Source organism: Andrographis paniculata, unplaced genomic scaffold, assembly GCF_009805555.1.
Source record: "Andrographis paniculata isolate CXL003 unplaced genomic scaffold, ASM980555v1 Contig46END, whole genome shotgun sequence".
Taxonomy (NCBI): domain Eukaryota; kingdom Viridiplantae; phylum Streptophyta; class Magnoliopsida; order Lamiales; family Acanthaceae; genus Andrographis; species Andrographis paniculata.
The window spans coordinates 585,554-598,705 of NW_026137580.1; the positions used below are offsets into that span (position 1 = coordinate 585,554).

Genomic DNA, 13,152 nt, shown 5'->3' on the forward strand with positions numbered 1-13,152 from the left:
GGCAGCTCCGAAAACCTGAATCCGAGGCAGCAGGCAGGCATTAATTAATTAATGGCGATAAAATTCAATAATTTAGTGAATATTTATATATGTTTATTTATTTAAGGAACCGTCTTATCTGTACGGCCGGAATACGGAATTAAATTACAGGCACGTTCGGTTGCCGGTTCCGCTGCTTCGTACGGCACACGCGCTCAACCCTTTACCCTTGCTTCCCTCCTTCAATAATTTCTAGCTTTTTTCCCTTTGTTTTCTGCTATTTCGCCTCGCTTTCTTTCTCTCTCTGGTATCGTACATATATCTCATTTCTTTGCTTTTTCTTGTCGTCCACCACATCTCTCTCCACAGCAAAAATTCCTTTCCAATTGACAAATTGGGGTTCGCCACAAGAAATTGTCCACTGGATTCTCCACAGGAGGCTTCTTGCTGAGATATTTCTCGGCGATTTTTGTTGAGATTGATGGAGTTGGGGAGCCGAGCTCTCAGCTGCGCTGCTACTCTGCTGCTGCAGCTGCTGTTGTTCGTTTCTTCAGTGTTCGCCGGCGACATAGTTCACCAAGACGATGTTGCTCCGAAGCGGCCTGGTTGCGACAATAATTTTGTGCTGGTGAGAATTCTCGTGCTCTGTCGATTACTGTTTTTCAAGTAATTGGCTGATTGCACTGTCGCCTTTTTTTTTACTCCACTTTTGATTTTTTTGAGGAACAGTAGAGTAGGACTGTAGCTGAAAGTTGCGGTGGTGTTTGAGTGTTAGTTGTAAATTTGGCGCAATTAGAAGAACGGCAGTTATGATTTTGTTATGTTTTTTGGGTTGTGTGAGGATTCTTCGAGGTTGTACCTGGGGAGGCCTTTTTGTGATGTGAACTTGTCCGTAAACCCTAGAATTGCGATTTTAGATCTTTTCTTTCTTTCTTTCTTTCTTTTCTTTTTTTTTTTTTTCTTTTTTTTTTAATTCTCAAAATCTGTCTTGGTACTCGAACTCTCAATTCTACTGGCTGTGACGTTTTTTGGGTTTAATTTATTCTCTTTGTATGGTTTATGGTTAGGAAATTGTAGTAGGGATATTATTGAACTTTGAACCTTTTCTCTTTTGTGGTGGCTTAAGAATCACGTGGGTTTCATGAATATCTCTTTTGATTGTTGGACTTTGATTGGGTTGCTAAACGACATTGATTCATCTGCTTCGTTTTGCTTCTGTAATTAGCAAGTAGAATGAAATTCAGGCTTTAGGGAACACAGTAGAAAGGAAATGATTATCCAATTTCTTCTTGGTTTTGTTATTGTGTGCAATTTGGGTTACTGGTGTAGTACATGAATACTTTTGCGGCAACCTCAGATGCTGCAAGCTTCCTTCCTCAAACTTATAATTAAGTGTCAGTGAACATATATTTTATGCAATTGATATATGCTGTGGAGGATAGGTGTATATGCATTGTTCAAAATTCTGTTGTCCTTCTAAAAGAGTTCGGTATGATGCACACAATCGAGTGAGGATTTTCCTTATGTGTTGAATCTGCTTATGTAGAATATTTCAATTGGTACTCTAGCATCGCATCGTCGGGAATGTGGCAGAAATCCTACCCCCTACCCCCTAGCAATCATATTTTCTTCCCTTACTCCTTAATGTTGTTAATTGTTGCCTATCATGTGCAAATCAAGATATTCCAACTTCCATAAACATGCTCAGCTGGAAACTACTGTTCTTTCTGTTCTGTAGGTCAAGGTACCAATTTGGGTAGATGGGAAAGAAGACATGGAGTTTGTGGGTGTTGGTGCTCGCTTTGGTCCCACCTTGGAATCGAAAGAGAAGCGTGCTACCCAGACTAAAGTAGCTCTTGCAGATCCTCCTGATTGTTGTAGTAAACCAAGAAATAAGGTTTAACAATGCATTGTGAATACATTTGCCTTTTCATCGAGAAGACATCTATATCTTGGATTATCAATAAATTTTCTCCTTTTCTGTAGTTGACAGGTGAGGTTATCTTGGTTCACCGTGGAAATTGCAGTTTTGTTACCAAAGCAAATGTTGCCGAAGCTGCCGGTGCTTCAGCTCTACTCATAATAAATAACCAGACAGGTTTCCATTTGTCAAAAGGATTTTTCCCTTTTTATGTTGTATTAATTTGAATTAGGTCACAGAATTGTTCTGTCGAGAACATACTCATACTTCTTAATGCATTAACTCTTTATAAACCCTATCAACACCCTTGTGCTATCATAGCCTAGTAACATATATTGGTATAGGTTTCCCCCATTGATTATTTTATGTGGTTTCCCCAATCATGCATTCTCCAGAACTCTTCAAGATGGTTTGTGAGGCAAATGAAACTGATGTGGATATCGGCATTCCTGTTGTCATGCTTCCTCAAGATGCTGGTGAAATATTGAAAAAAAACATGAGGAATGGTTCACATGGTAAGCTTACGAAGGATTCTGGATCATTAGGGAAATGAAGTATGTCTAGTTTCTTTATACATTTTCATGTTATTCCTCCTGTATGAATAGAGGTTCTTTCGTTTTGTTTTTGGTTCTTGTTTTGTATTTTTTTTAGTTGTATTCACTATGTTGTCTTCATTTTCAGTTTCCATTCAAATTTACTCCCCAAAACGTCCACCAGTTGATGTTGCTGAAGTGTTTTTATGGCTAATGGCTGTTGGCACCATCTTATGTGCATCTTATTGGTCTGCATGGTCTGCCAGAGAAACAGCTGTTGAGCAGGACAAGCTCTTAAAGGTAACACTTGCACAATCACGAGCTATCTTCCATTGCTTGGTAATTTAAGACAAGATCCTTCAAACTTCTGACATTCTTTGGTTTCAGGATGGCTCGGAAGAGTACATTGCGAAGAATGCTTACCAATCCAGTGGTGTTGTGGAGATCAACACAAGTGCAGCTATATTCTTTGTCGTGATCGCTTCCTGTTTCTTGGTTATGCTTTATAAGTTGATGTCTTACTGGTTCATTGAGATTCTGGTGGTGGTGTTTTGCATAGGTGGAGTTGAGGTACAACATTAGATTTTCTCAATCATGAGCTTTCGGTGTTATTTATTTGCTGAATATATGCATTCTGGATTCGTAGGTATCATGTTATACTGCACTCTGCTATATGTTTGTTAGTCTTGCAATGGATTTATTTGACAAGTTGTAAACAAGCTTGTGGATTCACTTCTAACCAATTACTATTATTGTGTATTTGCATCACAGGGAATGCAAACATGTCTAGTGACCTTGTTATCGTGGTATGTGTTCTGTTTATCTTTACTTATGCTTTGTATTGTGCATTCATGTTGTATATTATACTTTCATGCAAGCACTTTTGGGTGGAGAGGGGTTATTAGGACTAGGCTTGTTTTGGAAATTAATGTCTGTTAGAAATAATTATAATTTCTGTTGTTGAATTTGAGTGTTCATTCCTCATGCCAGAACAATACACAACAGAAATTATTCAAGAATAATTAGTTTCCAATTAATGCTATCATTGTTCATGAATAAATCCAGTATCTTAACTACTTTATTCATTCATGCCGAAATCAATGAACATTCAGCATTAAACTCATGCCAAATACTAATATTTCTTCCACTAGCCAATCTTATTCCCTAATTAGTTGCCTGACGGATGTTGGCACTCTTTTAAAATTCTCATGCAAAATTATGCAACAAAAGTTTTTTTTTTTTTTTTTTTCAATTATTTACTGGTGAAGGTGAGATATTGTTTGATAATTTTTAGACGACGAGTACCTATCCACCACAATAGTTGTGTTTGTGGATAATTTCCTTTTTGCAGCAAGAGGCTTCAAAGTAGTTGTGTCCTGTTTAAGCTTGCAGATATCTTATTTTCAAAAAGATAACTTTAATTGTTCAATATAGTTTCAGATGGTTCGAGCATGCCGCGGACTCATTTGTTAAAGTACCTTTTCTGGGACCCGTTTCTTATCTGACCATGGCCGTTTCTCCATTCTGCATAGCTTTTGCTGTTTTATGGGCAGTCTACCGCACTATCTCCTTCGCCTGGATTGGCCAAGATATACTTGTAAGAATTGATATCTATCATTTTTATCTATTTTGTTTATGAATAACAATCAATGATGAACTTGCTTCCTGTCCCAGAACCATTCTAAGCAAATGAGATAAGCAAGAAAGCAGTATTTTGTCTACTTTGAGCAACTTGCATTATGATATCATGGAAACATGTAAAAATTTCAATGTACAATAGAAGATGTGAGAGGCAGTAGTTAGGTCCTTTTCAAGGGAAACGATAAGCATGGCTATTGATAGGAAGTATAAATTGTGAATTCGAGCATTTAAGAGATGTAACAGAGTATTTCTTAACTTCAGGGAAAATAAAGATCAAAATAGATGAATATTAGGCTTGTTAATTCTTAAATGATGGTAATCAAGCATGTTGCTTCTTGTTCCACTCTTAACTTCATCTTTGATGTATAGCTCTACTTCTAGTAATAAATGCACAACGGCTAACATAATTAATATTGGTAACAGGGCATTGCATTGATAATCACGGTTCTCCAGATCGTTCAAGTCCCGAATCTTAAGGTAGTTTTCAAGACTCATCTTACTGATCACAGCTAAATGTTTATATTTGGTATGGATTGGGAACTTACAAATATTGCTTCCAAAAGTTGCTTTTCAGTGAAATTGCTTTGTTTTCTAAGAAAAGCTTAGATTGAAGTGGTAAAAAATCATGTAACATGAAGCATCATTATTGCTTCCACATTAATGGCGACAACCGAAGACACCTTTACAAAATTATCAGTTGATTAGGGCACCATAATGTTTCAATATTTAATCTCTGTTTGGTTTGATCTCACATTTTTGTGGCATGCCCAGGTGGGTGCAGTGCTTCTTGGTTGTGCATTCTTGTACGACATATTTTGGGTATTTGTATCCAAATGGTGGTTCCATAAGAGTGTGATGATAGTGGTGAGCAGTAGTTTGAATCTTGAAATCCCCAATGATCTGTTTCTTTTCACAGTTCATGCTGTCATATGAGTCTTGGTTACCTCATCATGTAGGTTGCACGTGGTGATGGAAGTGGAGAAGATGGCATTCCGATGCTACTAAAAATACCTCGACTTTTCGATCCTTGGGGTGGATACAGCATCATTGGTTTTGGTGATATTATTATCCCAGGATTACTCGTCGCATATTCCCTAAGGTTTGCCTCGAATAGCTGTCTTCTAAAACTAATTAATGTATTTTTGGATATGAGGAGGAACTGAGTACACGTTTCCATCTGATTAAAAAAAGATGATGTTATACCCTCCTACGAATTAAGCTCAACAAGCTTTCGACTACTCTATTAAAGCATGTAATCGATTTTGAAATTTCCCGAGTTGGTTGAAGATTTATGCCAGTAGGAACCAAGATATGCTGATGCTTATATGAAAACGGATGTACAGATATGACTGGCTGGCTAAGAAAACGCTGAAAGCCGGATATTTCCTGTGGGCAATGGTTGCGTATGGATTAGGTATGATCTAGTTTGATAATAATTACGCATTTCACGGCTTCTTGTCTGAGTGAAACTATATATTGCTTATGTTTAGGCATCATTATCGACAACTTTTTAATAATTTCTGAGTTTCCAATAATCTGGCACGCATTTCGCATCGTGCACAGGCCTTTTGGTTACGTACGTGGCTCTGAACATGATGGATGGACATGGCCAGCCGGCACTTCTGTACATTGTTCCATTTACACTTGGTAAGCATTAGAAATGCAGTCTTGAGCCGGGAATCAATAAACTCGAACACCTCTTTAATCAAAGATCATTACCACTTAGTACTCGGTGTATTTATTTATTTCAGGCACTCTAATCACGTTGGCGAATAAGAGAGGCGATCTGAAGCATTTATGGACACGGGGGAAGCCCGATAGACCTTGCCCTCATGTTCAGCTTCAAGCCGACGAACTCAATCGATGAGTTAACTCTATCGGTCAGACTCTCTCTCACTCATGTATTATTATTATTATTGTCTATTTAGACTAGAATGAAAGTTGAGTTATGTGCTGACTTGCTTATATTTGTTTGCTAACTTGAGAGTCTCAATGTAATTTTATGTGTGTGTGTGTGTGTAATTTACTGAACCTTTAGATCCATTTTTATCATCTACATTATGTTTCTTTTCAATAATAACTTTTTTTTTTTTTTTTTTCTTTTGGCTAAATAAAATAAGTTTGTATATTAAAGCATAAATATTCCTGTAATAAGTATTTGGGTAGATTCATGGTTTAGGACGTAGATTATAATTTTTATGATATGAGTCTATGAGAAATTGAAAACAAGAACTCAATAAACACATCTTCACGTTAATGGGTTTGTTGGTTGTGTTGATGCCCTTCCGTATTTAATGTGATATTTGAATCGAAAATTTTAATTTAATATATTAAATAAAAAATAAATATATGATACAATATTTATAAAAAGAAAATAATAATATAATAAATTGAAAAAATAGAAAGAAAAAGACACAATCAAACAAAGCCAAATTTGAACATGAAAAAGGTAGGTTGAGTGTGGCAAGAAAAACATATTATCCCTTAGCTTGACTTCCAACATAATCAACACATATTTCATATAGACATGTTTTTGGATGTAGATTTTGGTATGAAAGTTGTCATTGATTTTATTGTAGGTTAAATATTAATTATTATATCAATAATTAATACAGACAAAGATAAAAAAAAAAAAAAAATTTAATCTCTTGTAATATAAATATAATAATATTTGTGGAGTAAATTATTGAAATATAGTAGTATATTTTTTTAATGTAGTACAATGACTTCAAAATAAAAAAAACAACTTTGCACGAGACGAATGGAGTAGTATTTTTCTACTTAAGAACTATATAGCTAAATATTCAGTTTTATATTAAAAAATAATATTTATTTAAAATATCATATCAAAAATTATATAACATTAAAGATGTATTATATATAAATTTATTTTAATTTAAAATTTGTTACTATTAAATATCTTAAAACATCACAATGAAATATAAATTAAGGGTGTTTTCTTTTGGATTTTTTTTCCCCTAAACAGTTTGAATATAATATTTATGAGAAAAAATGTGTATTTATTTATATATATATATATATATATATAAAAAAACAAAATAATTGTATAATAAAATTGTTGAGCGAATTCCGAATAAACAAAACCTCAATTTTTACTATTTACGTAATGTTAAAATATTTTTAAAACGTATTTAAATAAACTTGATTTTAATTAATAAATTAATGAGTTGGCATCACTTAAGAAATTGATTTCAGAATTGTGCTCATGAATGTTTAATCGTAATATGCATGTATAAAACAAATAAAAAATATATATATATTTTTTTTTCCAAAACTTATGTATGTACATAGAAGTTGTGTTATTCCGGTGTGTGTTTTTTCTTAAATATTCGGATGTATCTTTTTGTTTTTTTTTTTAATAAAATATTCTTTTCGTTTCAGCTTGTTATTTCAGTGTATTTTTTCTTAAATATTTGGATATACTTTTTTGTTTTTTTTTAATAAAATATTCTTTTCGTTTCAACTTTTTATAATTAATAAGTAATTAAAAATATATTAGTAAAAATAATTATAGATAAGGATTAGACGACTAAATTAATAGTTTAATTAAAATTAAAAAATTATAAATTATAAAATATAATTAAAATATATAATTATATTTTTCAAAAAGAAAAAAAAAAAACTAGATGTATGACATACCAAAATAAAATATATGAACATTTTATGTAAAATAAAAAAATAGATTGATATAATATTTGAAACAAAATTATATATATTTTTTTGAAAAACATAAAAACCTAAGAACAAGAAACCAACTCAAAACTCTAAAGAAATGCACTTTGTGGAATTTCTGATATTAATTATTGGAAATTACGAAAGTATTACGAAGAACTGTAATGTTATTTATAGTAAAACAATTTTAAATATTATGTATGATTAAACAATATATTTTCATTATAAAATCCAAGTATTTTTTTATTAAAAATAATGTAAAAAATAAAAGAATATATAGATATATATATATATATTTTCATCTAGGATTGTGATGTGACTGGGTATAATAAATATTTAATACATCTCAATTCTTGTTTGGTTGTTTGAATTTTAAATAAGCTGTTTTTTTTTTTTAAATATCAAATCAAACACTTATTTTTTATTTTTTATATTATATTAAAAATTGATTTTACATTCAAAATATCACATCATACAACTATTTAAATTCAAAATTTTTACTATTCAAGTCTCAACTCAAAATTCAAACCCCCAAACAAACACACCAAGAGTGCGCGTTTTAATTTGAACGCGAGCTATAATTTTAATTTTCTATTTACATTTTACGTCATTGTATTTAACACTAAAAATGTTTTTATATTTGTATAATTTTTTTTCACAAATGTCATTGTAATAGTATTATAAGACAGTAATAGAAGTATTTTTGTCATTTTCCCTTATTTGTATTATCTTTTTATATAATAATTAATATTCAAAAATTAATACGCAAAAGGAAAATAGGATTCTTAGAACCGTACGGAGGTAATACTTTTTTATTTTTTATTTGAAATAATTTTTAATTATATTTCCTGAATAAATGAAGAAAAACTAGTTACAATAAATATTTATATATATATATATACATTTGCATTAGTTTCAAAATAAGAATAATACCAAATATATTAGTAAAAATGGAAAGAGTTTATTTTGATGAAATGGAAATTTGAGAGATAAGTTGTTATTAAGTTGGTGGACCAATATTATGAAGGGCTGAAATGTTCGGTGGCCAGAATTCAATTGAATTAAATTAAATTGAATATAATATAATATAATATAATATAATATGCCGATTGCGACATTAATACATTAGTATTAATACTATTATAAGTTGGGCGTTACTGACTAACTGTAGCATTTATTTATTTATTTTATTTAATTTAATTTAATGTGAACCCATAAATTGTGTCTTTCAATAACGCTACCCCTTCCTCCATCCCTATTGGATCGTTAGCCTTAGCCATCCAATATTACGGTCATAGAAAACGATGTATGCATGTGTTCTACAAATTATATCAAATTACTTTTAATTTGTGCATTTCAACTTAGGTTACACATTATCTTGAACGATTTTATAAATCTATTAATGATAGTTATAAAATGTGTTTATTTAGTACTCCCTCCGTCCAGTTAGAAAGTATACATATTTCTATTTTGAGACGTCCAATTACAAAATAATAATTTCATTAAATACTCTATTTTTTCCACAAATACCCCTACTTTACATCACATCATTACTTTTATACCAAAAAAAGTAAGGGCAAAAATGTCATTTTACTACTTTTACCTACCCATTATAATTAAAATACTATTATTCATTAATCTCCGCGCCAAAAGTAATTGTATACTTTTAGCTTAGACGGAGGGAGTATTTTATTTCTATATTACAGTATAGTATCATATATGGCGGCGGCTACAATTAAATTCAGCACTGTGTTGAACAGCACATGTGTGATGTTTGACAATACACAGTATTATTACATACAACACATTATATATGTTAATATAATACAAATATATCACATGAACTAACCACACATGTTAGAGCATGACATACTCTTATACAACACACTTGTTATTATATATATAAAAAAAAAAAACAGCACATATCTTTATTATAAACTACATATGCTGTATATAATAACATTACGTGTTGTTTGTACATGTAACATATACTAAGTTGAAAAATTAGCATGCACTCTAACCATTCCCATAATATATACATATAACAATAAAAATCAACAAAATATACAAAAGTTAATTAACACAAAATATTATTTCTTATACTCGTCGTCCCATAATAAAGTATCTATTTCCTTTTTTTAGTAACTGTACTAGCTATCTAACATTACAAATACCCTTACAACTTACAATATATTACACAAATGTCATTACTTTTATATCACACATACTAATAAGGTTATTTTAGTTATTTCTATTTTATTCATACTATATCCCAATATAATACTAATATTTCTAAAGAATTTTGGTATCCTCGTGATGTTGATTAAATTTCAGGAGCATCCTGAATCATTTTAATCCGTTGGAGTGTTTTTATTGGCAATCCAACAATTGAGTTTGATTGAGGGTATTTTGGTAATTGAAAAAATTGATTAAGATATCTAATTAGAAAAAATTATCGTAACTACCTTCGATAATTTCGGGAGTAAATTTTTCTTAAACAAACAAAAACGTTTTCCAAGTATTACTTTCAAAATTGTATACACTCAAGTTATAATGATGTATACATCATCCCAAAATGATGTCTCTATGATACTATTATGATGTTCTACAACGAAATACTTTTTTTATATAAAAAAACGTTTCCCAAGTAATTACTTTCAAAATTGTATACACTCAAGTTATAATGATGTATACATCATCCCAAAATGATGTCTGTATGATACTACTATGATGTTCTACCACGAAATACTTTTCTTATATAAAAAAATCGTTTCCCAAGTAATTACTTTCAAAATTGTATACACTCAAGTTATAATGATGTATACATCATCTCAAAATGATGTCTCTATGATACTATTTTGATGTTCTACCATGAAATTGCACTTCTTTTTTTCTTAATTTGATTGCTTAAATCAGATTTTATAAACCCGAGCGTTTCTTTATTTTCAGTTGCTATTCTCAACATATCATATGATGATCTTAAGGAAATATCTGTCTCTTTATTAATTGTAGCTACAGTCATCTGAGCGTCATCTACGACCCTATTCGAAATAACCATATGTGCGTAGTTAGGAGGATGCAGTTCATGGTTATGCTTGTCCACATATTCGGTGATGTTGTATCTCTGCATTTGTTTGTCAAATTGTAACTTCAATCTTGCTTCACACCCAGTACGCGTCTCATACCTTTTTCGTAACATGGATGTATATGACGGAGCGCCAACATCCTCTGAAGATATTCGTTTATTAGTAGGGTCTACTCTACTGTCTTTTTGTACACCTTTTTATTGCAACAATAATGAATGCATTGCACACGATGAGGATCACTTTTCACCTATTTTTGCATTTCTTTTCGCACGGAAAATCCTCGTATATGTGTGTATGTACAATATGACCCGTACGCATCGTCGGAAGTCGAAAAAGTTGCACTAGCCCAATAATCGTCACCTGAGTAATCAAATGATAGCTAACGTTAAAACATTGTATTATGATGTTGCTCCAGTGCAAATATTGAGTAACTAAACGTACCTCCCTCTTTCGCATTATATGACTGGGTAAATATTTGAAGTATTAAAATAATAAAAAAATAATGGATATGATTTAATATGGGGACTGCCCTAACTCGTCCAACTACCCATAATTTTAGGATATAGACCCTAATTTCAAGGGCAATATAGTATAATTCAACACTTCTCAAATTTGATAAAGTGTGATCTTGTTTACGGTATTGATTACATATATGATTTCATATAGCAATCAAATAATTTATATAGAAATTTAACATTTTTGAATTAGCACTTACATAACTTCTATAAATTGATTCAATTAATGTTAACTGCAACTATTGTTATGGTGAATGACTAATATGATTATGATGCATATATATTTAGAATACAATGCTAATAAAGTAGGGATATGATATAACAAAAGTTCGTCAAAACGTTACTCTCGTGATCGATAAAAAATAGAAAACACTTATCGCATTCTGCAATTTTTGGAACACTATATTCATATGCGTCACACTGGAATTGAGTGGAATGCGCATCAATTTGCTTCATCCTATTATACGCTCTCACTTCTCCACTATTTATTTTCTTTGATGGACATCGGTGAAAAAAAAAATGGAGTTATCTTTTTTTCTTTTAGATGTAAAGCGACTAAAATTATAAATACGATTTGCTGACTGCAATCTCATCCGTTGATTAAAATTTTGATCGGACGGCTGATATTTTTTCAGGATAGTCCTGAATATTGTATTCAGGACCATACCCGGATTGATTTCTAAAACTATGTTCAAAAAGCAAATAGATATTTCTTTATGGAACAGAGAGAGTAATACTTTTACAATTCTACATACATAGCTTAAAAGAAAAAAAAATACTTATTTTTTAAGATTAATAAACCCATGGATTAATAAGTATTATTAATTAAAAGTTAGTAAACTGATACAAGACAAATCATATTAGACGAACTATATGTCAGACAAGAGATAGACCTCACACTCGTGAGTCTATCCCAACAACAGATCATCCCTTACTAGATTTATGTACTTATAATTTGTTTTCAACATAACAGTATCATATACCAATTATAGGAGTGCAAATCTGTTTGTTGTGTTAACTCTCAAATTAATGAGTTTATTTTATTTTCATTTAAATATTAATTTAAATAATATTTTATAAAAAATATATATATTATATTTTTATTAAAAATTATGCATACTTAATAATAATATTTTCTATTTAAAATAATAAAAGAAACCACCCCCATTGTGACATCAATTTAATTCCCAAACAATAGACTTAATCAAGCCATAATATTATTGTTTTTTCACTTCTCAAAGTAAATATTATCGACATAATATTAATAAAATATCATTTCATTTCATGTGACAATATAGGATATATATTTCTAAGTTACATTTCTTACTATTAAAGACATGACAAAATATTTTAATTTTTACACGCTTCACTTATCTACCACAACAAATATGCATAGCAATTTTTGCATTATGGAATTCTACTTTTACCTAAATCAATATCATATTTTAATGCTTAAAAGACAATTTAGTTATAATTATTGGACTAAATTAGAAATAGATATTTAATAATTATTCCCTCTGTCCCACGTACCATGTTCGTATTGCCGTTTCTATCCGTCACATATCTTATGTCATTTTTCTTTTTTGAAAAATGATTACACATATTAATCTCATTTTAAATTTTTTAATTTAATTTTAATTAAAGTAATTATTCATCTTAATCTTAATTTAATTTATAATAATTTATATTATAAATTAATTATTTTCATCAATATATTCTTAATTATAGATTAATTTTACTTATCCTAAATTCGTGTATCTACAGTAACCAAGACACCGAATATA

The 13,152-nt window shown here is 30.6% G+C and overlaps 1 protein-coding gene across 2 annotated transcripts; it reads left to right on the forward strand.

Moving 5' to 3' along the window:
- Positions 1-235: 235 nt before the first annotated feature.
- On the forward strand, positions 236-6,169 carry LOC127252538 (signal peptide peptidase-like 4). 2 transcript variants are annotated; one of them, XM_051276752.1, is made up of 14 exons: positions 237-607; positions 1,718-1,876; positions 1,966-2,077; positions 2,296-2,415; positions 2,582-2,733; positions 2,821-3,003; positions 3,205-3,239; positions 3,868-4,030; positions 4,498-4,551; positions 4,846-4,938; positions 5,031-5,173; positions 5,418-5,488; positions 5,638-5,721; positions 5,826-6,169. In XM_051276752.1, the coding sequence occupies exons 1-14, from the start codon at positions 461-463 to the stop codon at positions 5,939-5,941; spliced, it is 1,632 nt and encodes a 543-aa protein (XP_051132709.1). In that variant the 5' UTR covers positions 237-460; the 3' UTR covers positions 5,942-6,169. The 2 variants fall into 2 exon arrangements, with proteins under 2 accessions (XP_051132710.1, XP_051132709.1); XM_051276753.1 differs by lacking the exon at positions 4,846-4,938 and having other exon boundaries at positions 236-607.
- Positions 6,170-13,152: the final 6,983 nt, after the last annotated feature.